The 22,566-nt window shown below is 45.1% G+C and overlaps 1 protein-coding gene across 3 annotated transcripts in view; it reads left to right on the forward strand.

The window, feature by feature from the left end:
• PITPNM2 (phosphatidylinositol transfer protein membrane associated 2) overlaps positions 1–22,566 on the forward strand; it is a 100,456-nt gene that overhangs the window by 66,537 nt on the left and 11,353 nt on the right. The window contains exons 13-21 of one of the 3 annotated variants that reach the window (XM_054996354.1): positions 359–534; positions 2,270–2,440; positions 4,253–4,402; positions 8,710–8,874; positions 12,082–12,291; positions 14,736–14,884; positions 16,653–16,769; positions 18,312–18,428; positions 20,153–20,301. In XM_054996354.1, the coding sequence (XP_054852329.1) occupies positions 359–534; positions 2,270–2,440; positions 4,253–4,402; positions 8,710–8,874; positions 12,082–12,291; positions 14,736–14,884; positions 16,653–16,769; positions 18,312–18,428; positions 20,153–20,301 (1,404 nt within the window). The remainder of the gene's footprint in view (positions 1–358; positions 535–2,269; positions 2,441–4,252; positions 4,403–8,709; positions 8,875–12,081; positions 12,292–14,735; positions 14,885–16,652; positions 16,770–18,311; positions 18,429–20,152; positions 20,302–22,566) is intronic. The other 2 variants (XM_054996355.1, XM_054996356.1) reach the window with 2 other exon arrangements.

A 22,566-nucleotide genomic window follows, 5' to 3' on the forward strand; every position in this document is an offset into this window, starting at 1 on the left:
CTTCTGAATCCCTCTCGGACTATGTGGGTTCCATCCAGTCCCTCTTGTAGCGGAGAAAAATGATAATACAAAATAGCTGCAATAAATGTTTCCTGATTTTGTGGAAGGCTCTAAATCCAAGCAAATTGTTCTAAATATACACTGAACTCTTAGGCAGGGTGCACCCCATGGAAGAAAAGAAATCCATTTTGTTTAAGTAGATCACCAGTATGTTTCCTAATAAGCCCTTCCCTTGTATTAAAACTCTTAAGAACTGCATGCACTGTTAACCACAGCATGATCTCCTTTCATGGTTGTCTGTCTGGCAGCTTCTTGCTTTCTTCATTGTTGCTTATACTCTGCTTCCTTCTCTCTGTAGTCTACATTCTAGCATCCTGAGAAACTACCCTGGATCAAGGCGATCCAGTAGCTCCATCATGCTGGATGGTGGGAACCTTGGGAAATTTGAGTTTGAGATCACTGATTTCTTCCTGTTTGGATCTCCTTTGGGGCTGGTCCTCGCATTGAGGAAAACCGTCATTCCAACACTTGACAGTAGGTTTCTGGGATGGGACCGAGGGGCGTTTGAAAATACTTTTATGTTTCTGAAGGTTTTGAATGTTCTAAACAAGAAAGCCATAAGCACATAAAGAAAGTTCATAAAAGTATAGAACACAGAAACAAGAATAACATTTCTTCAGGAGTGAGGCCAGTTAGGAACTACTCTCACTGTTTTCAATAGATCCAGAGGAGTTAGCCGTGTTAGTCTGTAGTAGCAAAATCGAAAAGAGTCCAGTAGCACCTTTAAGACTAACCAACTTTACTGTAGCATAAGCTTTCGAGAATCACAGTTCTCTTCGTCAGATGCGTGGAGGGTAAGAAGAAACTGGTCAGATATATAGGTGATTCTCGAAAGCTTATGCTACAGTAAAGTTGGTTAGTCTTAAAGGTGCTACTGGACTCTTTGATTTTACTGTTTTCAATGCAAGTGTGTCTTCTCAAGTTTTGAAAACTTTTGCAGCAAGAGTTGGCTGTGGCTGTTGCTAATGGGCTAGCATCTGCGATACCTCCCAGGTATTTCCCTCCCTCATGTTATTTTCAAAGTATTTCCAAATAAATAATGAATGGAATAATGAATGCATGTAATCCTTCAAAAAAAATTAAGATGTGCGGGAGGGAAGGTGGCATGATATAGCCCAGTCTCATCAGACCTTGGAAGCTAAGCAGGGTCAGTAATTGGATTGGCAAACACCAAGGAGGTCTCTGCAGAGGGTGGCAATGGTCAACCCCCTCTGCCTCTCTCTAGCCCTGAAAGCCTCTTGATGGGGTCACTATAAGTCCAAAGAGTTTATTGTCTATAGCCACAGGCCGTCACAAATTTTCCAAACATCAACTAATAGTTAAATCCAGTATCACAGTTTGAAAAGGTTAATTAAAATTAATTAAAACAGTACAGTATACCACACTGTCCCAGGAATCACGAAACAGCCTCATTCAATACCACCTTAGATCTTATCTTTTTGGCTGCAAGTGCAAACTGAGAGACTCTGTAGGACACGTGGTTATCAGTGTCAGATAACAAAAACACAATCTTCTCGATTTCAGAATATGTGTTTGTGACTGATAGGATTCTGGCCAAGAATTTAGCTCTGGGCACACTATATAATGGACAATGAAGTAGGTAGTGGGGAAGGTTCTCCACTGTAGATAATCCACAAATGCAGCTGCGGTGATCCATAGGGATGCGAGAATAACGCCCTGCCAAGAGAGCTGTTTGCATCATCTGAAAGCGCAGAGCAGAGACTCTGAGGTTATAATGAGAAATACTAGCTAGGTAGGGAGACCTGAAGTGGTCAACACTATAAGTCAGTTGTGGCTTGAGGGCACATATGCACGCATCCTGCCTGAAGGATGTGGGGAAGGTTGAGACTGGCAGCTGGCATGACATTCAGCTTGACACAACGTACACTTTGCGGGCAAATTGCAACGCTGGGCTCACAGTATGGGTGAAGAACCTACTTTGATTTCTCCTTGAAAGATAAGTCTCTTTTTGTCAGCCTTAAGGTTTTATGAGTTAATTGTTTTTGTAGCAGTAAACAGTTGAACAAACATAGCATTCTTAAATAAATTGCAGCTTACTGAAGTTAGTTGACTTGCAGTTGTGACCAGTAGTGCTAGCAACCAGGAATGATTGTCTTTGTGCCTAGTGAATGTTACAGCTTATGTAGCATGTTGGACTGCTGCCTTAATATCTTCTCCTCTTTCATCCCTCACCCATCACTCCTTTTAGTCTTCCAGCTGAGACCAGCCTGCCAGCAAGTGTATAATCTGTTCCACCCTGCAGACCCATCTGCCTCGCGCTTGGAACCCCTCTTGGAAAAGAAGTTCCACATTTTGCCACCTTTTAGTATCCCACGCTACCAGAGGTTCCCTCTTGGGGATGGCAGTTCAGCCCTCCTGGGTGAGTCAGCTTTCCACCACCTAAGACCTAGTATCGGTGACCCGGCTGGTACAAAGATGGCAAACTTTGCTTAGGTTACACTGCTTCAGGCAGCAAGGTGGGGTTTCTTGTGGTTTCAAAGCAGTTTATAACCAGTATGCAATACAGATCATAAAATCGTCTCATTAAAACGAAATGCACCCATCTAATAGTAATGTGGGTGGTTCATGCGAGTCACAAAAGCAATAAAATCAGGCTACCTACCGACAAGGTAGGGGGTTTTCCATGTTGCTCAGAGATCAGCTGGAGCTTTGAGCAGATGAGCAATGGGTAAATTAGGTGCTCTGGGTCAAGAGCAGTTTGACCTTGCTGTGACTCTGTATTCTAATCCTGGAAGTACTGGGAGGAGGAAGTGTCTTGAAGCTGAGAGAAGAATACTTTGCAAACTTCAGAGCTGCTTTCATTGTTGATTTATTTAACTGTTTGCAAGATCTGTTGAATGCTTTTGAACAGCTGTTTTCCAAGGAGGTACTTTTTCTTCTCTGCTCGCATACAAGTGCAGAGAAAATACCTCCTGCTGATACAGAGGTGTGTCAACACCCACCCAAAGCAATAATTCCAAGAGTGCTCTCAGGAAAGCAAACCAGCTTCAAACTCTTTTTAAGCTTCATGTGCCTTTTGGGTTTCAGTCCTTGGCGCTGCTGCTGCCCTGCTCAGATGTTGTCCTAAACATGAGAAGGATGAAACAATGCATTTTGGACCCTTAGCAAGTTTCCAGGGAAAGAGTTTCGGTTTTGTCTCAGGACCCAACAGCACATTATACTTTTCCCAGGTCTGGTCCTAGGTGGGGGTCGACAGACGCGGTTGGGAGGTTCTGTGCTTCAGAGACATGCTCAGTCCTGGGAAGCAGGGGTGGATTGGCCATTACGGACCCTGAGCCTTTCCCTGGTGGGCCAGTGGCTTGCCTTCCTACCAGTGGTGAGAAGGGCGAGGCAGCACTTGGGCAAGCCCTGCGAAGTGTGCGGAAGGTGGCTCTTGGCCAAGTCCCATACAGTGTGGGGGTGTCTGGGCAGACAGGCTCTTTATCTCTTCCCCTCCCCCCTTCGGGAGTGCCTAAGTTACAAAACCTGCACCTTCCAACCACTGTACCATACTGCCCAAGGCTCACTTTGGATTCAGCTGACCGCCAGCTACATAATTCCTCTGCACCCTTGAAGTATGGGAGTTTAATTTGGGTTGGGGGTTAAGTGGGGGAACAAGCTAAGATTCTGACATGCCGAGCGTTTGCTTGGGAGAACGTCTCAAATTCTTGTCTAGTAAGCCCTGTGCGTAGGCTCACAACCTCCAAGAAGCCAAAATCTGGATTGCTGCCAAGTGTTGCACACACAGCTGTGTGGGATGATCCTGAAGGTGAGTTGGGGTCTAGCTGGATGTGACAAGAGCAGATCCGTGTTATAGATCCTGGATCATTGTCAGACAGAAGTGTGGGGGGCTGCTGAGCTCTTCCCTTACCCAGCTTTCTTCTCTGAACCCCATCCGCACAGTTGCTTTTGCCCTAGCAGCCTGGCGAAAGGCAGCTGTGGGGAGGAGGGTCAGCACCCCATGCCATCCCCTCCCCTCCCCCCTTTCATCTGTCTCCTACCTCCCTGCCTTATACCCTTCGTAATGCAACCTGACCTATCTTTAGACCCTTAGCATTTCTTGTGTCTGAAACCCTTGATAACAGCCCCCGAGGCATTGTTAACCTCAGTTTGTAAGTCTGCGTTACAGTTTGTGCAATCGCATGTCTGCGGTTCTTGCCCCAATTTGTTTTTCTTCCCCATCTGTTTCCAGTCGAGACAGTCCAGAACAACCCTCTGCTCCTCGTGGAAAGCAGCCCCCTGGTTGCTCTCCAGAACCAAGACAGCTTCATGGAAACCAGTATCCCTGTTCCCATCCTGAACTGGCAAGATGTTTCCAGTAAAAACTCTGGATTTGCTGAGTGTGTGTAATCTCCCCTTTTCATCCCTCCCCCTGTCTTTTTTGGTTTTTTGGCTATGTGCTTGGGGCACAGGCAGTGCTTGAAAGGCACCAGGTTGAACCAAGGGTCCTGAAAGCTTTCTCTGAAACAAGTCAACATATAAAAGAATGGCAGCATTGCATCTGATCATTACTGTTAACTCAATTACTTACGTTAGATTGGGGGGGGGTTGTTTGTTTTTGCTCTGAACCACTGTGACTATAGAAGAGTACTGCGTGACTCAAAAACTCGCCTCCAAGCTCCTGGTCTGTTACAAAGGCCTCGCCTTGCTTGCTCCCTCTGGCTTCTGATACCTGGAAATCAGTTAAAACAAATATCTTACTTTTCTTTGCCATTTGTATTTGGTCTGAAGCCCTTAGTAGGACTGGGGATTCTGGTCGTATGTGAGGGGATGCCAGCTTTGCGGAGAATTTTACATTTTGTGATTTAACAGTGGAAGTGGCTTGGCTTCCAGAGAGGAATTTCACCCTTTGGCATTGCAGCCTGGGAAGTGATTCAGCTAAATGCTGAGTCACTGGAAGGGGGTTTTTCCCCCCCTTCTTTTTAGGTAGCACTGAACAGCCTTGTGTAATTCTCATTTCACAACAGACATTGGCTTGTGATCTGCCGCTCCTTTTAGTGGCTCATCTGAACCTGTCAGTTTAAGTGTAAGCCGTGCTCCTACAGTCAGTCAAACAAGCTCCCATACTGGATGGGGTGACAGCTTGCAAAACTCATTGACAACCATGAGTGCATTGGACAACCTGTTTGCTATGGCAAGGAAAGAAAGCTATTGACTTTGGGTAAATGTTGGCCTGACTTTGGGTAAATGTTGGATGTACTCCGCACCTGACACTGCCCCTGGGGTGCTCCCTGCTGGCTAAGCTGTGCAGTAGAGCAGGGCATGCTTCTTGGTCCTTGTCCCCTGAACAGAAAGGCCCCACTTCTGTTCTACTGAAGGGCTCTTGTGAGTGTCACTCAACAGCCACTTTAAAGCATGAAAGCGGCCAGTGATCTTCAACTTAACACTACTGTGTCCCACTTTACATGCTGGATTCCAGCTCACAGTTTCTTATAACCACATTGGGGAGAAAAGCCATTTTTAAGTAACTTGTGAAATAGCTTTTTTTTAAAAAATGGAGCTGCCAGGTTATATACTCTAGTGTCTGTATATTCTTTCAAGCATTTATCTGCAAAAATACAGACTAGAAAGTTGCACAGCCATTTGCAAAATTGATTTTAAAATTCAAATAGGCCTGTGGGACATCATGGTTTGAAAGAACACTCCAGAAATATCACAAGTTTCTCAGTAAAAGCACTAGGGAGGCTTAAAACCAATGCAAAGTGTACTTTCTGCAGTGATGAGGCCCAATCCAGATCTTTGATCTGTGCATGCACATATTTCAGTGAGGTGACTCTTGCTTGTGTGGCGCTGTGTGCGTACAACAGAGTCTCTCCCTTGCCAGTGGAGCCACACTGGCAGTCTCGACACCTGGAGCCTTTCTAATATACCCAAATCTCTTTAGTATTCCATTCAGGCACTGTTTATGAGTAACAGTCGTTGTTCATATGCGAAAGCTTACAAGATCCTGGTTTCTCTAGCAATTTCTGCTTGCCAAGTCGATTTGCTTTTTGTTGCCGTCGCTGCTGCTGTTCTGCATGGCTGCATTCTTTTTTCCAACCATCCATCAGAAAGATGCTGAGGTTGACCTGTGAGAGTAATACAAACAGATTGCCTCTTCTCCTGCTAGAGGATATAGTAGTGGCCACAGGCACAGACAGCTTTGAAAGGGGCTTAGACAGAGTCACGGAGGATGTGTCTATCAGTGGCTGCTAGCCATGGTGACTGAACAGAACCTCCACATTCAGAGGCAGTAAACCTCTGAATACCAGTGCTGGGACGCAACATCAGAGAATGGCCTCAGCCCCTTTGCCTTGTTTTATTCATTTATTTCATCCATACCCCACCTTTCTCCTCATTGAGGACCCAAAGTGACTTGCATCGGTCTCCTCTCCTCCATTTTATCCTCACAGCAACCCTGTGAGGTAGGTTAGGCTGAGAGTATGTGACTGGCCCAGTGTCACCCCGTGAACTTCCATGGCAGGGGAGGGATTCAAACCTGGGTCTCCCAGATCCTTGCCTGACACTCTTACAACACCACAGAGTAACTTGTTGACCAGTGTGTGAGTCAGGATGCTAGACTAGATGGACCGCTGGTCTGATCCAGCAGGGCTTCTTATGTTTTTTCTGCTGCTCTTCATACTTTGCACTCAGATTTGGTAAGGCAAAACTTTGGGAGGCCAGAGAAAGGCCTGCAACCCAAACTAGACGTTATGTGTTTTGCATGGGTGCTTGCAGCTTCCCTGCAACAGCCAGTAAAATAAGGTGCACGACGTGACATCAGGGCATTCCCTACCCCATTAGCTGCTGCTTTCAGGGGCGGGGAAATGCTGCACAGGAGAGTGTCACATGTCGTTGTTGACTGGGGAGATGCGAGACAATAGAAAGGTATCCTCATAAGTAATAGAAAAGAGCAAGAGTCCAGCAGCACCTATAAGACTAACAAAATTAGTGACAGGGTATGAGCTTTCATGAGTCACAGCTCACTTCTTCAGATACCTGAAGATACCTGAGGAAGTGAGCTGTGACTCATGAAAGCTCCTACCCTACCACAAATTTTGTTAGTCTTATATCTGCTGTTGGACTCTTGCTCTTTTCTACTGCTGCAGACTAACGCGGCTACCCGTCTTGATCTGTCTCATAAGTTATGTACTCTTTTAAGTCCCATGCAGAGCTGGAAAGAGTCCTTTTTTGATGACTTCCACTTACTTTCTCTGCAGCAGGTTCACTAGCCCAGTCCCCCCTCGATCTAGAATCACACACCTGATGTCCTACACCTTTTTTATCAGCGCTAAGCAACTTCGCTCTAAACTTCCTCTCTACTAAAGGAAGTCACAGTGTGAATAGGCTCTTGGTATGCTTCATGGCGTGGAGCAAGAGGCTGCACGACAGCTCAGCAGCAGGCCACAGCTGTGGAAGCCTGGCAGATCAAAGCAAGCTGCAGATAAGAACAGGCGCATCAGAGGGCAGGTGCCTTTTCTCCGTGAAGGGACATTTTGTCAGGACCGGAATCCAGCTAAGTTAGAAACTGCCATAGTCCATAGGCTGATAAACCAGGTCCTGTTTCTCCTGCCTGTCAATAAACCCACACTTTGCGGCTTTTATGACTTGCATTCTGTGATCAATATCATTCAAAGAATTTCATCTTCCCTCTGGCACAGAAAGTTAAATGTGGCTGATTAAAGGAAATATTCACATTTGAAAAGCCATCTAGCTGTTTAAGGGCAGCAACTGCGAAGGGTTTTCACTGGCAAAGAGAATCCATTAAGCTAATTAAAGTAGTTCCATCAGAATTAGTCAGAGCAACCAAATCTAAAAGACATCTTGAATTCTAACTAGGTTAACGATCCAATTTTTTTTAAAAAAAAAAATCTTAATGGGTGGAAGAAAGGTACAATTATCCCCTTTTCAAAAGCCTTCTTCCCATAAAACATCTGCAAGGTGAAGGCATGAGACCTGTAGTAGAAAGCACCAAAGCGTCTTCCTTACGATTCTGCATTGCTGGGCAGTTCTGTTGCAGATTGACCATTCCTTGGCAAGTAGCTACAGGCACAGAGAATTAACCCTCTTTTACCGGCTGTCTTGGCTAAACCTAACTCTGCACCCGTGAATGTTTAACTTTCTGCATTTGGGGGGCTTTTTCCGCCTTGCCTAGTTACACTGAAGAACCCCTATGCATTGCAGAGGATTTTTGGGGAACTGGCCATCACACTGCATAATTCAAGAATACTCCCCCAGTGAACTTTGGAGGAGGAAAAGATCAGTGTTACCAGCTGAGCTTGTCCACCAGTTAATGGTCTCACTTGGGAACCGAGACTCCCCTAGGTCATGGTTGGAAAACTATACAAGTGTCCCTCCAGCTCTCAGACTGAGATCTCTGAATTTCTGTTTTTTTTTAAGATGATTCTTTTGCTTTCATCATTTGGGAAATGGCTACCTAGCTGCTGACCCTTTTTGTGTTTTGCCTGTACTGGTGTGTCTTTCATTTTCCAATTGGAGCTGATTTTGAAACACTCATTCCTTCCAAAAGGTTTGGTTTGGTGTCTGCATCGTAATCTTCTGCCTTTTTGTGTATGCGTGTGTGCACACTTTGGTTTGATCCTTTTTGTCTCCCCGTGGTATGTGTCCGTTTAGTCTAATATTCTCAATTTCCCTGTTTCGTCTCTGTAGCGGATGTTGTTCAGTCTCATGGTGGCGTCTTCATGGAAAATGCATCCCCTTCTGCTCCCATTTCAGCCCCCCAGTTCAGGGGATTCCGGAGAGCCAGCGAGGCAAGCATGGCCAGCCAGGTTTCAGGAATGGCAGACAGTTACACTGCTTCCAACATAGCCAACAGTAAGTGTTCCTCCCCATCCAAGACAAGACCTTCCTCTGAGTTCCCTGTGCCGAGTCTCCAGGTGGCTGGGGGGATTGAGCTACAATACTGCTTCTTTGGGGTCTGCCTGTACCCAAAGGTCTCAGTCCTGAGACAACAAGCCCTGTGTAAGGCTCTAGGCACAGTCAGTCTCCAAAACAGAGGTGCTCGGACGCAAGACTGCATGGAAAATGCAGCCTTTGAAATCTGATTTTGTTTTGCCCCTCAGTGGTCAAGACAATGCAAAGCTACAGCCTGGGAGTCAAGAGTATGTGCTGTGAGCCAGGAAGTCCTTGTTTCATATTAGATTTACAAGGTAGCCTTTAAGCAGGTCACTATTTTTCCATTCTTAGCAGCATCTGCAACACTGGGATAAGGTGAGCTTGCCTTCCCAGGTTGCTGTGAGGATGACTGAGATAATGTATGTGAAGCGGCTGGAACACTTTAAAGTTCTATATAAATTCTAAGTTGTTGTTGTCAACTCTGTTAGTAGGTATTTGTAATTACTTCTAACGGAGTACAGAGTTGGACCAGATGACTTTTAAAGTTTCTTTCTGTTTTTCTTTGATCTAAATGTTTCATTGTGAATTATTTGCTCATGCTGTTGGCAACCCTCCTCAAAGCATGTTATCTTGCAGTCTTAATTTTTATAAGTAATATTGGTGGGATAATAATTTATCCCTGCCACATGGTAACCTTCCTTCCTGTCTAGGAATGAAGTTGCATGAAAAGAAAGGCCTTTGTGTGTTACTACGCATGTTTCATTCCCAAGCAGAATGGAAAAATGCTTCTGAACATACCTGAAATTGCCTTCTACTGAGTCGGACCCTTGGCTGAGTCAACCAAGATCAGTCTTGTCTCCTCTGATTGGCATTGGCTCAGGTGTAGAGCTGTTTCACTTCACCCACTATTTGATTCTTTTCATTGGAGATACTAAGCATTGAACCCAAGCCCTTCCGCATGCAAGCAGATGCCCCGAGGGCCTAAAATTTTCCACCTTTTTATATGGGGAGGATCAATATCTCTCGATGAAGTATGCAGTTTTGCATTGAATTATTTATTTTACTTTTTAGAAGCCCATCTTTCCCCCAGAAATCTGAGACCCGAGGCAAACAACACATAATAAAAACAATCTAAGCATAACTAATTAATTGATTAAATGTTTTCAGTTCTGTCTTTCTCCTATGCATATGGTCCCAGAGTCAGTCTCTGACTTCTTCAGTTAAAACGGGTAAAAAATATTGGAAAGATCTCTACCTGTGACCTTAGAGACCAGGGCCATTTCCGCACGTCCTAAAAAGACCGCCGCACTGGCGACTTTTCTGTGGGATTTCTGACGTCTCCATTTCCAAAAAGGATGCAGGCAGTTTTGCTTGCATTTTTGCAGTGCCACAAAAACAACCTGCATCCATTTTGGAAACGGAGACGTCAGAAATCCCGTGAAAAACCACCAGCGTTTGTTGAGTGGAGCGCTCTTTTTAGAACATGTAGAAACAGCCCTGCTATCAAGTTGACTCATCCTCTGGCTCAGTAATCAGGCAGCTTCATGTTTATATGGAACTTAAGCATTTTTCCAGCCCTGTTCCCAACAGAGATTGATGCTCAGCAAGAGAACTCCCTACACACCAGTGTCCTGTTTGTGCAACAGTAACAAAAGTTGTGCCTGCGGCATTCTGATGGTATTTCTATATGCTGCATTCGGTGGAATGGTGTGAATACTCATATATTTGATTTTGGTCTTCATGGTCAGTTCATTTGAAAAGACTCGAGTCCTGGACCATGATTTTGTCTCCTCCATGTCTGAGTAGGAGCTACTGGCCCCTCCAGTCTTTTTTATTTATGTTATTTATAGTCCACCTTTCTCACTGAGACTCAAGGCGGATTACACAGTGTGAGATTAGTATAGCCAGTTTCAAGAACATTTCCATAAGCAATGCCATAGGGTAAATAAACACAATTTAACAAAGACATAGCATTAGTAAGAATCCAATGCAGAGTTGAAGAAATGTTGAAACAGAACATAAGCAATTCTAGGGCTCACATTAGACCCCATGAAGCACAGGTAGCTCATAGGAGCACGTATTTAAGACAACAGGTCTGTAAGACATAAGGCAACACAGTGGTGAAGTCTATGGTCCTTAACTCATTAGCGAAGCATCTGAGAGCCCCTCCCTACAGTACAAAAGCCTTTTTGAATACTTCGGTTTTGCATCATTTGCGGAAAGCCAGGAGGGTGGGGGCTCTCCTGACCTCCTCAGGCATGCCGTTCCACAGGGAAACCACAGAGAAAGCCCATATACAGGCTGCTGTTGGTTTTTTGTTGAGTTCAGTCAATGTGCCCTGTTAAAAAGACCAAATGTTTATTGATTCAAGCAAGTTGCTGGAGTGTCATTGTGTGCAAAGTACATACAAGAGGATGTGTGTGCCCTCCGCGTGCCCAGAGCTGTGTTGCAGGCATGCTGTGAGTATGCACTTGCCCGTGTGGGGGTTGGTCCTGAGTCTTCAGCAGGTTTTCCACCACATTTTCCCTCTTCCGTACGTAGCCATATCTGATTTTCAAGGATCTGAGCATGCTAACCCTAAAAGGGAGGTAAGTGGTCAAGCAGGCAAGTGGAGACGGGCAGTACACGACCAGCTTAATCTGCACATGAGCAACGAATTATATAGACTGAAGAGTCAAGCCTGAGTTTGCAGCTTTGTAAGAGCTGGTGGAACCCTACTGGCCTCCCATGTCACCTGACCCCTTCTAAACTAGTAGCTGCAATACCCTCGGCTGACTATTTGCTACAGTGGTGCCACAAAGAACAAATCAGAAGGTACTCTTTCCCCCCCCAAACTATCACAATGGGGTAGAGTATAAGTGCTGAGCCCTGCCAGAGTCCCTGTTCAGGGGTCTTTAGCATCTCCCAGAGGGAGATCTGTATCTTCTCTGCTTGTCCCGTGGCTCAATAGTCACCAACTTTTGTACATTTGCTGCTCAACACATGGAAATGTTCTGGGTAAAAATGCTAGGTCCCATGTACAAGAAGGGAATATTGATTCACACACTGCCAATGTATTTCTTTTATAGCCTAATGATGTAGTTAGAGAACAAAATTTAAATTGTATATTGCATGACCCACGTGTGCATGTGTGATAACCGGTATGTTTCTTTTGTGTTTTGCTTTATCTTTTAATATTCCTTTTAGAAAACAAAAACCATCTCATCTACTCCAGGGGCTTTAGCTTATTAGCCCAGCTTGCTCTCCCACACAAATCCCCCACCCAAACCTTGCCCAAAAGACATAGGGCATCTAAACCTGAGCAGTCCCAGAATCCCGTAAGAAGAAGGTTTGGGAGCTTCTCCCATCAGGAAGTGGATTCCTTTCCACAGATCCCAGATCTGGACATCAAGAAAGGTATTCTGGAGAGAGACGGGGAGCACCTAACTAACCATCTCTATTGCCTGTCTCCAGAATCAATGGCCTGCTTTCACCAGGGCACTTTGCAATTTCAGAATTCAGTTTAACAAACACTTTTGCTTTGCTTTGAAGGTTAACCTTCATCCTACTAACAGCCTGCTTTACTTGTGGAACACTATTGTTACTTTTACCATTTTGTGCAGCATGTGTAGAATTCTCACCACAGTTCCTTAGAGGGATGGAGTAAAATTTCACCATCCTGTTTGGAGAATCCCAGATAATCTGAGAGCATGCATGTCTTGAACACAAGGGGCAAAGTTGAAAAGCCTGTACTTCCAAGGAGACTGTTTTCTTAAATGCAGAAAATAATGGTCAGTTTATTCTGAAAAGCGCAGCAGTTCTGCATTTCAAAAATCTGGGACCAAAATGGCTGTCTTCAGCCAAAGGAAAAGAGGACATGCATATACAAAGAAAAAGGCAGGAGATCTCAATGCAGACATCAAAGCTGCAAAAAAGAACAAGCAAACCTAAGAAATCCAGCAAACAAGACCCCCCCCCCCCCCCGAGCTCGCTGTCAGAATTCCAAATTGTGACATGCATGCAAATAAAATGAGAATTCTCCTGACAGGCCAGTGTTTGATTTTCTCTTCTTCCTCTTGTATCTGCATTTAAATCACAAAGCAAGAGGCCTCATAAGGAAGTGAACGGGAGGGCTTTCTTCCTAATCAAGATTTTTCCTGGGCTTGCTTTCAATGCTCTGTCACTGATTTGGAAAGGGCTTGTGCAAGAATGTGTTTTTAAAATGAGACGCTCTTAAAAGGTAAGTGTGGGGCAGTAGCCACAGAAATGGTCTTCTCCCTGGATGGAAGACTACAAGAAGAAGGGGCAGTGAAGGTTGAACAAGAGAGCTTGGGGGATTACAGAAGTTCCCATTTGTAGTGAACAAATTGGGGCACGCAGCTTGTTTATCCCAAATTTCTTCCAGTTTTGTGTTTGAAAGAATTCATCCTCCTAAAGAATTCTGGCAGTTGTACTTTGATTTAGGAGGCTGAGAACTCTTTGTTATAAATCTCTAGCCCTCTGCATAGAAGGACACACGGTTTCTTTGGAGAAAGGAAGTTATTGTTAATCCAGCTTAAGGGCAGATTTAAATATCCTGCTGGCGAGGGAAAAGAACTCACCCATGGGACTTTGCATGCACGCTGTTTCTCGTGGAATGCTGTCCATTCAAAGTTGCTATGAGAGCATAGTTAGTGCACCAGCACAGCCCCTGCTGAAAGGCAGGGATATACATAAGCTAAATTAATAATGAAAAGGAGGGCCTTTGCCTCCTCATTCATCGTCTTCATATGGAAGTTTGTCTCTGTGTTGGAAAAAATGTGTTTTTTGTAACAGAAGAAAAACAGTGCTAGTGTGCATTCTCCTATAGGTTCATGGATCAGACTGTTCTTTAGGTATGACAAAATAACATGCCTTTTCTGACATGAAACAATTGAGTTGGGGAAAGGGAGCATGAGTCATGCTTTTAAAGCAGGTTCCATGAAGCTTTCACACTCCACAGTTGCCACCTGCAGGCTGCTGAGGCTTCAGTCTTTAGCTTGATATATTTCCTCTAGAAAACCCTTGTTAGGTTTCAGTCATCCAAAAGCTTGAGTATTCACCTGTTTCTTGTATCGGAACAGTAATAAATGCCACACACAGAGAAAGAGACATTTACTCACTCACAAACACACCCAGCGTACCATCCCAGTGAATGGCAGCCGGCAGTCTTTTAACTCCTCGTGGATGAAGAGAGAATTGGCAGGTTCATTTGAGGATCTTCCTGCCAATCAGACTGTTCTTATCTCCTCTAAATCTGGCCTCGTTATTTTAAAAAAGGCTCATCAATTCATTACTGTCCCGTGTATCCCAGAGAGACGTCTTGGGCATGTAAAAAAGGTTGCGAATACTGAGTACAGAAACATACAACTTTCGTTTGCGAGTGCTTCAGTACATCCTCTGGGTGAATTCGTTGCCTCTGTCTTTCACTCTCGCCTTCTGCTTGATTTAATAAAGGCTTAACCCATACTTTCGAGTTCATGTTGTCCTTGGTTGACTGCCGTTAAACCTGGCTTCAGAACACAGACGGCGTCTCAATATCACTGTCTAGTTTGAGATCTGACCCCCCCCTCCCCCACCAAGCCCGCAGAACTGTAGTTCTGGGCAGGAAGGGTAGAAAATCTCTAACAGTTCTCAACAAACTACAGTCACCAAGGTTTTTTTATTCACTGGGGAAGCCTTGACTGGTACAAAACAGAGAAGTTTGCAGTGAAGATATGCCTAGAAAGAGGATTCTTCAAATGCTTTTGCTGGAGGAGCCGTGGACTTTAATTGGTGGTCCTTCTTCTTTTCTTTAAAATAAAAACAACTTGGAGGTTTGCCATCTTCTGTTTTGTTTTCAGTTGCTGCCAAATGGTGGGGTGCTAAAAGGATAGACTATGCTCTCTACTGCCCTGATGCACTAACCGCCTTCCCCACAGTAGCCTTACCGCACCTCTTCCATGCAAGCTACTGGGAATCGACAGATGTGGTCTCCTTCCTGCTTAGACAGGTCAGTGCTCCTCATGTGCCTTGCAGGTCTCATAGAATAAAAAATGTGGCTTGAAGCAAACGTTGGTATCGATTGGAACCTTCTGTTGATATCATCAATGGAGGGTTCCAATTTCTGGTCCTCACATTGGTAGAGGAAAAGGATGAAATGGAGCAGCAAAGACAAGAATGGAGGATTAGTAGAGGTGTGTGAATCTCCACCTTCCTAACCTATATAACCCTTACATTTTTCAGATCCCAATTTTTTTCAGATCATAGGTGATAAAACTATTGGAGGAAATATAAAAATACCAACAATATCTAAAATAAAACGGCTAATTTACTCGGACAAAAACCCCTACTTTGTATAATTTATGGCAGTTGCAGAATATTTGCTTCTTGAGAATGCAGTAGAGGCCGAACAAACGGTAGGAGGGAGTTCAGCTTGTGAAATACGTTCTTACAGGGGTATGCAGTGCACCAGAACTGAAGTTGACTTCAGGTAAATTGGAGCACCTGCTGGGATTTTAAGATTTCCCAGTATGCTGCTGCTCCTGCAAAGCTAAATCCGAACTCAGTGGCGCTGGAACACTTGCTGCGAAGTCAACACAGCCAGAATAGATAGAGGGAGATTGGAAAGATAGAAAACTGATAGCAGAATGAAGACTGGGCTTTGTGTGAGGCAAGCAGGTGTGTGAAACTCAAAATGGACGTGTGGTGGTGGTGATTTGAATGCACCTTCAATGCCTTGAAAGCACATGTGTACTCTACTTTCCTGAAGTAACCTATGCAAAAAGACAAGACAACTGTTTTGCAAGTTGCCAGCAAATCAGGAAAAAGCCGAGTATGACAGGTGCCTATTGGCTAGTGCCTACAATGTTACCAACACACACACCTCATTCTTAGCTCATGAAATCTATGCTTTTACCGTTCCTATCCCAAATAGAGAATTCAACGGGGCAGCTATCAATTATGGGCTAACTACCAAGTTAGATGCAATGTTCATTGTATCTGCTACAAGAGAGTCAGTTTGGTGTTCTGGTTAAGTTTGGTGTAGTGGTTAAGAGCATGGGACTCTAATCTGGAGAACCGGGTTTGATTCCCCACTCCTCCACTTGAAGCTAGCTGGGTGACCTTGGGTCAGTCACAGCTCTCTCAGAGCTCTCTCAGTCCCACCCACCTCACAGGGTGATTGCCGTGGGGATAATAACACACTTTGTAAACCACTCTGAGTGGGCATTAAGTTGCCCTGAAGGATGGTATATAAATCAAATGTTGTTATTATTGTTATTATTATTACAACATGTTTTCTATCCAAAGAACTACAGAGAGGTGTTTTCAGTAGTTTCATGTATGTCTCACTTGCCCCTAGAGGCTCACCAAAGTTTGAGCTGGAGCATCCGTTAGAAGATCCATTTAGGTTAATTTTTGACCGATGAGGGTAGATCAGTGAGGAAATAGGGGTTGAAACTTGAAGAACTATGTCTGGGAAACTTTTGCCAAAAGTCATAAACGTGCCCCTTAAAGCTCTTTTCAGTCCTCCTGCTGCGGTTGCTCTGCGCATGTGAAAAACAGAAAATCAGCTCTACGTTCACTTGCACCAGGTTTCTGCATCGGTTCAGAGTTAGGCAGGAAAGTGGCTTTCCGACATCACATGAAAACACGGCCAGTGCCGCTCAGAACCACATCTGGTATCCCCAGATGCAAACAAGTACTTCGCAAACTCCTTGGAGATTCTTCTAACAGGTGTTTGCTGCAGCAATCACTGAACGGGCTGCTCTTTTTCTCAGGTGATGAGGCATGAAAACTCCAGTATTCTGGAGCTGGATGGGAAGGAGGTCTCTGTCTTCACCCCGTCCAAGCCCAGAGAGAAGTGGCTTCGCAAAAGGACCCACGTTAAGCTAAGGGTATGACTGCATTTCTTCTTTTATTACTATTATTTATCACATTCGTTCTGAGAGTCTCTAGGAGAAGACCCTGTTTTCGGGAGGCTGGTCCTGATGATGGGCTGTCCCTGTCTTGTTCCTATTTTGGTCTTCTGAGGTGAGGGGTTTCTTTGTCAGTGTTTTGTAAGTGCAAGTTGTTTGCATTCTTCAAAACTCAGCTCCCTCCCCAGCATCTCTAGAATGCAACTCTGAGAGCCAAGCTACAAGTGACGAATGACGCTTGCCTGGCAAGTGAAAAGACTCAACGTGTATTCCTCCCTGTTCACTTGCCATTCACTTGCTCTCCACTTGGAGCGCAAGTGAATGGCAAGTGAACTGGGAGGAATACACGTGAGTCTGTTCACTTGCCAGGCAAGTGTCATTCGTCACTTGTAGCTTGGCCCTGAGTGGGTAGATGCCGACCTTACCCTACTGATCCATGCCACTGCAACCTCGAGGCTAGATTATTGTAATGCGTTTTAAGTGGGGCTGCCCTTGAAAACTTTGCATAACCTTTACCTGGCGCAGAATGCTACCTCTCTGTTACTGAATGGTTTATGCCAGTATGATTATATCACACCTGTACTTCAGTAGCTTCATTAGTTGCTCGTTTGCTTCTGGGCACAATTCAAGATATGGCCTGGGACGTACATATCTAAAGGGCAGGGCTTTTTTTCTGGGAAAAGAGGTAGTAGAACTCAGTGAGTTGCCAGCACAGGGGGCAACTCTTGGCAGGAGGTGGTGCCCCTGGTACCACGTGTGCGCTCAAAGTGCACGCATGCTCCCAGGGCCAATGACATCACTTTGGGTCAGCTGGAACAAGGGGGGAGTTTTTAAAAGTTTAAATCACCCTCGGCAAAACTGGTCACATGGCTGGTGGCCCTGCCCCCTGATCTCCTGACAGAGGGGACTTTAGATTGCCCTCCACGCCACTCCTGTGGCGCAGAAGGCAATCTAAACTCCTCTCTGTCCGGAGATCAGGGGGCGGGGCCACCAGCCATATGACCTTCCAGAACTCACTTCCACCACGTTCCAGCTGAAAAAAAAAGCCCTGCTAAAGGGACTGCCTTTCCCTTATGATTCCGTATGCCAACATAATGGGAACATACAAGTGCCTCGCTTGATATGTTCCCTTCTGTTTGGGAGCTGCTACAGCCTGTGTGCACTCGTTTTCAATGGCTGCGCCCACACTTTGGAACTGCCTGCAAGACAGGAAACGGAAAGCTCCGACACTCTTCATTCCGTAAAAGGTGCAAAGCGGAATTATTGGGACTGTTTGCATTTACTGGAAATAACTAATGAATTTCTCTGGCAGCTGATAGTGACGGTTGCTATTTTAACGATGTGTTTTAATTCATGTTTTTAGTTACATTTTTGATAGTATATGTTTATATTTTGTAAGCCACTTTGGGCATTGTGGAAAGACAGGGTATAAATATTTTAAATAAAGTCCTCCTGTCGTTGACTTAATCTTCCTGCCTATCACACCTTGGGTGTTCAACTTGTTTTTCTTTCTTTATGTAGAATGTTGCAGCCAACCATCGAATAAACGATGCTATTGCCAATGAGGACGGTCTCCAAATGTTAAATGGAAGGTTTATGTACGGTCCCTTAGATATGGTCACACTCACGGGAGAGAAGGTATGCGGAGATCAAATCTGATTATATAAAACACAAGAGAATCTAAATCTGCCATTGTATAATCATAATTACAAATTCTTAGGACAATATCATCATAGGTGTTGCATCATGTAAATGTTGATGGTCCAACTTTCTACCACTTTAAAGTCTGGATCAAATAAAATCATAGTAGGGACACACCTCACTTGATCTGTGCTAAATAGCCGTTTAAAACTAATAATCCGATGAGCATTTCATTAATTCAGCAGTTGCCCGCAGCCAGATCAGACCTGAGCAAGACCAGAACTCAGGACTTTCATGTTTCCTCTAAATTGCCTCCAACAAAGAAAGTTCAACTATATAACATTCCGCTTACCAAATAATGGTGTCTGTTTCTGTCTACTTGGAGAGTTGATGTGGTCACTTCAGCCTAGGGTACTTTTCTCTCTAATGTAGTTCAATAATATTCACAAGGCCTATAACTCAGCAAACAATTTTTTCATCTGAAAGCTAGTTCCTGGAAATGTGGCTGTTTAATTCATGAGGACTGGTGAACCCCCATGCATGTTAAAAGATGCATGTTATGATGCATCTTTTTTGCCGCTAATATTTAAGCTCTTCTCCTGAACATACGGCTTCCCTTTTCCTAATAGACACAGAAGGTGCAAAATTGAATCATTTGAATCAAGAGGGCATTTTACTCAGATAGGAAGGCTGTACTGTAGGGAAGTGGTCTCAGAGAGATGCACAAGTAAAGGGACAGGGATTATAGACTGTACTGCTATGTACTGTTGGTTGCTTTTAAGTACGAATGATCCTATTGGATAGTTTGTATGCTGTTTAATAGGTCCGTCTTACCTTGCTTCTTGCCTCTCTCTTTCCTCTCTCCCCAACACTTTCTTTGCCCTCTTTGGGAAGGCTTCAGAGGTGAGAAAGGTGGACTATAAATAATGTAAATAAATAAATAACTTTCTAAGAGCAAGAAAATGGTAAGGGTAAACTATCAATAGCAGGGATTGGCATGACACCATCACAAAGATCTGGGAACTTCACTATTCAGTTTCTCTTATAAAAATGGCATTATTGCAGTTACTGTTACCCTCCCACGCCTCCGCCTCCTCCTGCTCAGTAGTTCTGGTGATTACTCCGGCAGGGATCCAATGTCGCCAGCCTCTTCCTTTTACAAATGTTGGACTCTGCTTAGAAATTCCCTGCTTGTACGACAATTGCTTTTTGCACTGTCTTTAACTAGAATGATGATAGCACGTCTGTTCTGTCTTAAGTTTTGTTCAGAGTATTTGGAGCAACTCTTGCATCTGATCTATACTCCGTTGTGTTATTAAACCATCAGTGTTCAACAAGTAATAAAGGCCCTCCCTTGAGAAGCCTCTACTCTAAATCATAGAATCACAGGGTTGGAAGGGACCTCCAGGGTCATCTAGTCCAAACCCTGCACAATGCCAGAAATGTCAAACATAGGAGAGACATGTGAAATTGCCAGGTCAGACCACTGATCCACCTGGCCCCACGTTTTCTGTTCTGACCACAGTGACTCTCCAAAGTCTCAGGTAGAGGGAGGCTGCTTACTTGACCTCTGAAGCCTTCCCAAAGAGGGCGAAGGAAGTGTTGGGGAGAGAGGAAAGAGAGAGGCAAGAGTAATAAGAGAAATACACTTTGCTGAGTTGTTAATCGCTGTGCATTTTGATGACTTTGTGTTGTTCTGCTTTGTCCCATTTGTGATCCAGGTGGACATTCACATCATGACGCAACCCCCTTCAGGAGAGTGGGTTTACTTTGACACAGAAATCAGCAACAGCAGTGGGAGGATTTCCTATGTAATCCCTGAGCATAGGCGGCTGGGGATTGGTGTGTATCCTGTCAAAATGGTGGTCAGGTGAGTTCTGTCCCAGAAGGCTTTGGACCTTTAGAGTAACCGAGCTAAGACTGCAGTGTCAGAAAGCAGCAGATCAAACAGAGAAGCTTTACTCCCATACAGAAGGAGGAGCATGTTATGAAGAGCAACCAGAGAGGGATAATGCAACCTCAGTTTGTAAACATCTTTCCGAATGATCTCTCCAAGGCAGCCCACCCAGGCTTGCAGGGGTGGGGAGCAGAGGAGAAATACCTTGTGGGCCCCAGTGTGCACAGAGGGCGTTTCGCAGCCATCCGCCATCCTGCTCCCTCTCCCTCGAGGGCTCTTCCAGGCCTCAAATGCAGAAAAGTGGGGCTGGTTTATGTCACCAGTCACCTGCCCACACTACTCTCTCTCTGCCACTTTCACCCCAGCTCCTCCATGGTCCTCCCTGGGCTGGCTCTCAGATCCCCTTTTATCCAACTCTCCTATCCCTAGCCCCACCTCTTTGGCCTTGCCCCCAACACCTGAGCCAACCCAAGGGCCAGGGCTGGAGCACACCTCTGGAGAAACCTTGTCCCCAGCCCTGGCCTTCACCCTTCTCTGGGGCCCTTAGGCAGTCAGGTCCCACACCTTCCTCTCATGGCCTCTTGCTGCTTAACTAGGGCGTTGAGGCAGGCTGGAGTGTGAGAGCAACCTGCTCTCTTGTTCTCGCTGGCATCAGTGGTGGTGCAGTTCTCTCTGCTGCCCCCAGCTGGCCACATGCTCACCCTGTCCTCTGGACACAAGGCTGCCACGTAACTTGATGGCATGCCTTCCTTGTTTTGCTTGGGGCTGCTGGCAAAGGCAGCTAATTAAGTCTGGCTGGCGGGGTGGGGGGAGCATCTGCACCAGGGTGGCTCACTGTGGGTGGCTTGAGGTGAGTTGGTGCCATCGTGGGCATCTCGGTGGGTGGCCGGAGGTCCCATGGGGCCAGGGGCACTGAGTCTGGGACGTGCAGCAATGCCACGCCTGGACATACCTGCAGGATTCTGTACCACCAGAATTTAATACAACCAGAACACACACACAACACACACACACACACACCAATGAATTCCTTGATTAGTAGGTTCCCTTGAGGAAGGAAACAAGAAGGAATTCCCCTAATACAACTAGAGAGACACTAATCCCAGTTAGTGCTGTTGGGAAATGTCACTGTTTTTTTCTCTTTAGTTCCATATATCAGCACACGGAGTCACTTCATCGTATGAACGAAGTGGGCTTTAGTCTGTGAACGCTTCAGCCTCAATAAGTCTGTCAGACTTCATGGTGCCACAGAACTCCTTTTGTTCTCGATGCGGCAGAGGAACGCTGCTACTCTACCAGAATAGGGAAGACTTGGAAATCTTCCCAGCAATTCACTTGTTTTGCTCTGTTGGCTTTGCCTTCTGTTTCTTTAGAGTATAATAGACACAAAAAGAAAATGACACAGCAGTGACTTCAAAGCTTTTATTTATTTATTTATATGACATTTATAGTCCACCTTTCTCCCTGAGACTCAAGGCGGATTACATAGTGTGAGATTAGCACAGTCAATATCAAGGACATCTCCATAAATGATGCCATAGGGAAAATAAATGCAAGTTTACAAAGACGTAGCATTAGCAAGAATCCAATACAGAGTTGAAGAAATGCTAAAACAACATAAGCAATTCTAGGGCTGACATTAGACAACATGAAGCACAGGTAGCTCATAGGAGCACATTTCTGTTCACAAGCTGCCCCAAGCAGGAGTGATGGCACAGAAAGGTTTTTGCCTCCACTGCTCAGCGGTGAGCTTCCCAAGGCAAGTTGAAATTCGCTTTAAGCCTCAGCGAGACTCAGGGGCCGCGCCCTGTACAGCACCCTCTGAGTTGGGCCAAGATACTTCACTCGCATTTTTTCTTTCTTCTTTTGCTTGTAATAGGTAGGTGTGAATGAGGGCTGTTGGTAACTTAAGTAAGCTCCAGCAGGATTTATTTTGGAAGGTGACCCGGGGAGCATCCAGACATGCCCAGTTTTTGCAGTGAGCCTTCTGTGGAACTGCCGTCACCACAGTTATGACACAGACGTGCCGTGTTGGATTACACTTTGGAAAAACTGGCTTTTCAGTTGCAACTAGGGCTTTTTTTCTTGGTAAAGAGGTGGTTGCCCTTGGTGAAAATAATCACATGGCTGGTGGCCCCGCCCCCTGATCTCCAGACAGAGGGGAATTTAGATTGCAATCTAAACTCCCCTCTGTCTGGAGATCAGGGGGCGGGGCCACCAGCCATGTGACCATTTTCA

Source organism: Eublepharis macularius, chromosome 13, assembly GCF_028583425.1.
Source record: "Eublepharis macularius isolate TG4126 chromosome 13, MPM_Emac_v1.0, whole genome shotgun sequence".
NCBI lineage: Eukaryota > Metazoa > Chordata > Lepidosauria > Squamata > Eublepharidae > Eublepharis > Eublepharis macularius.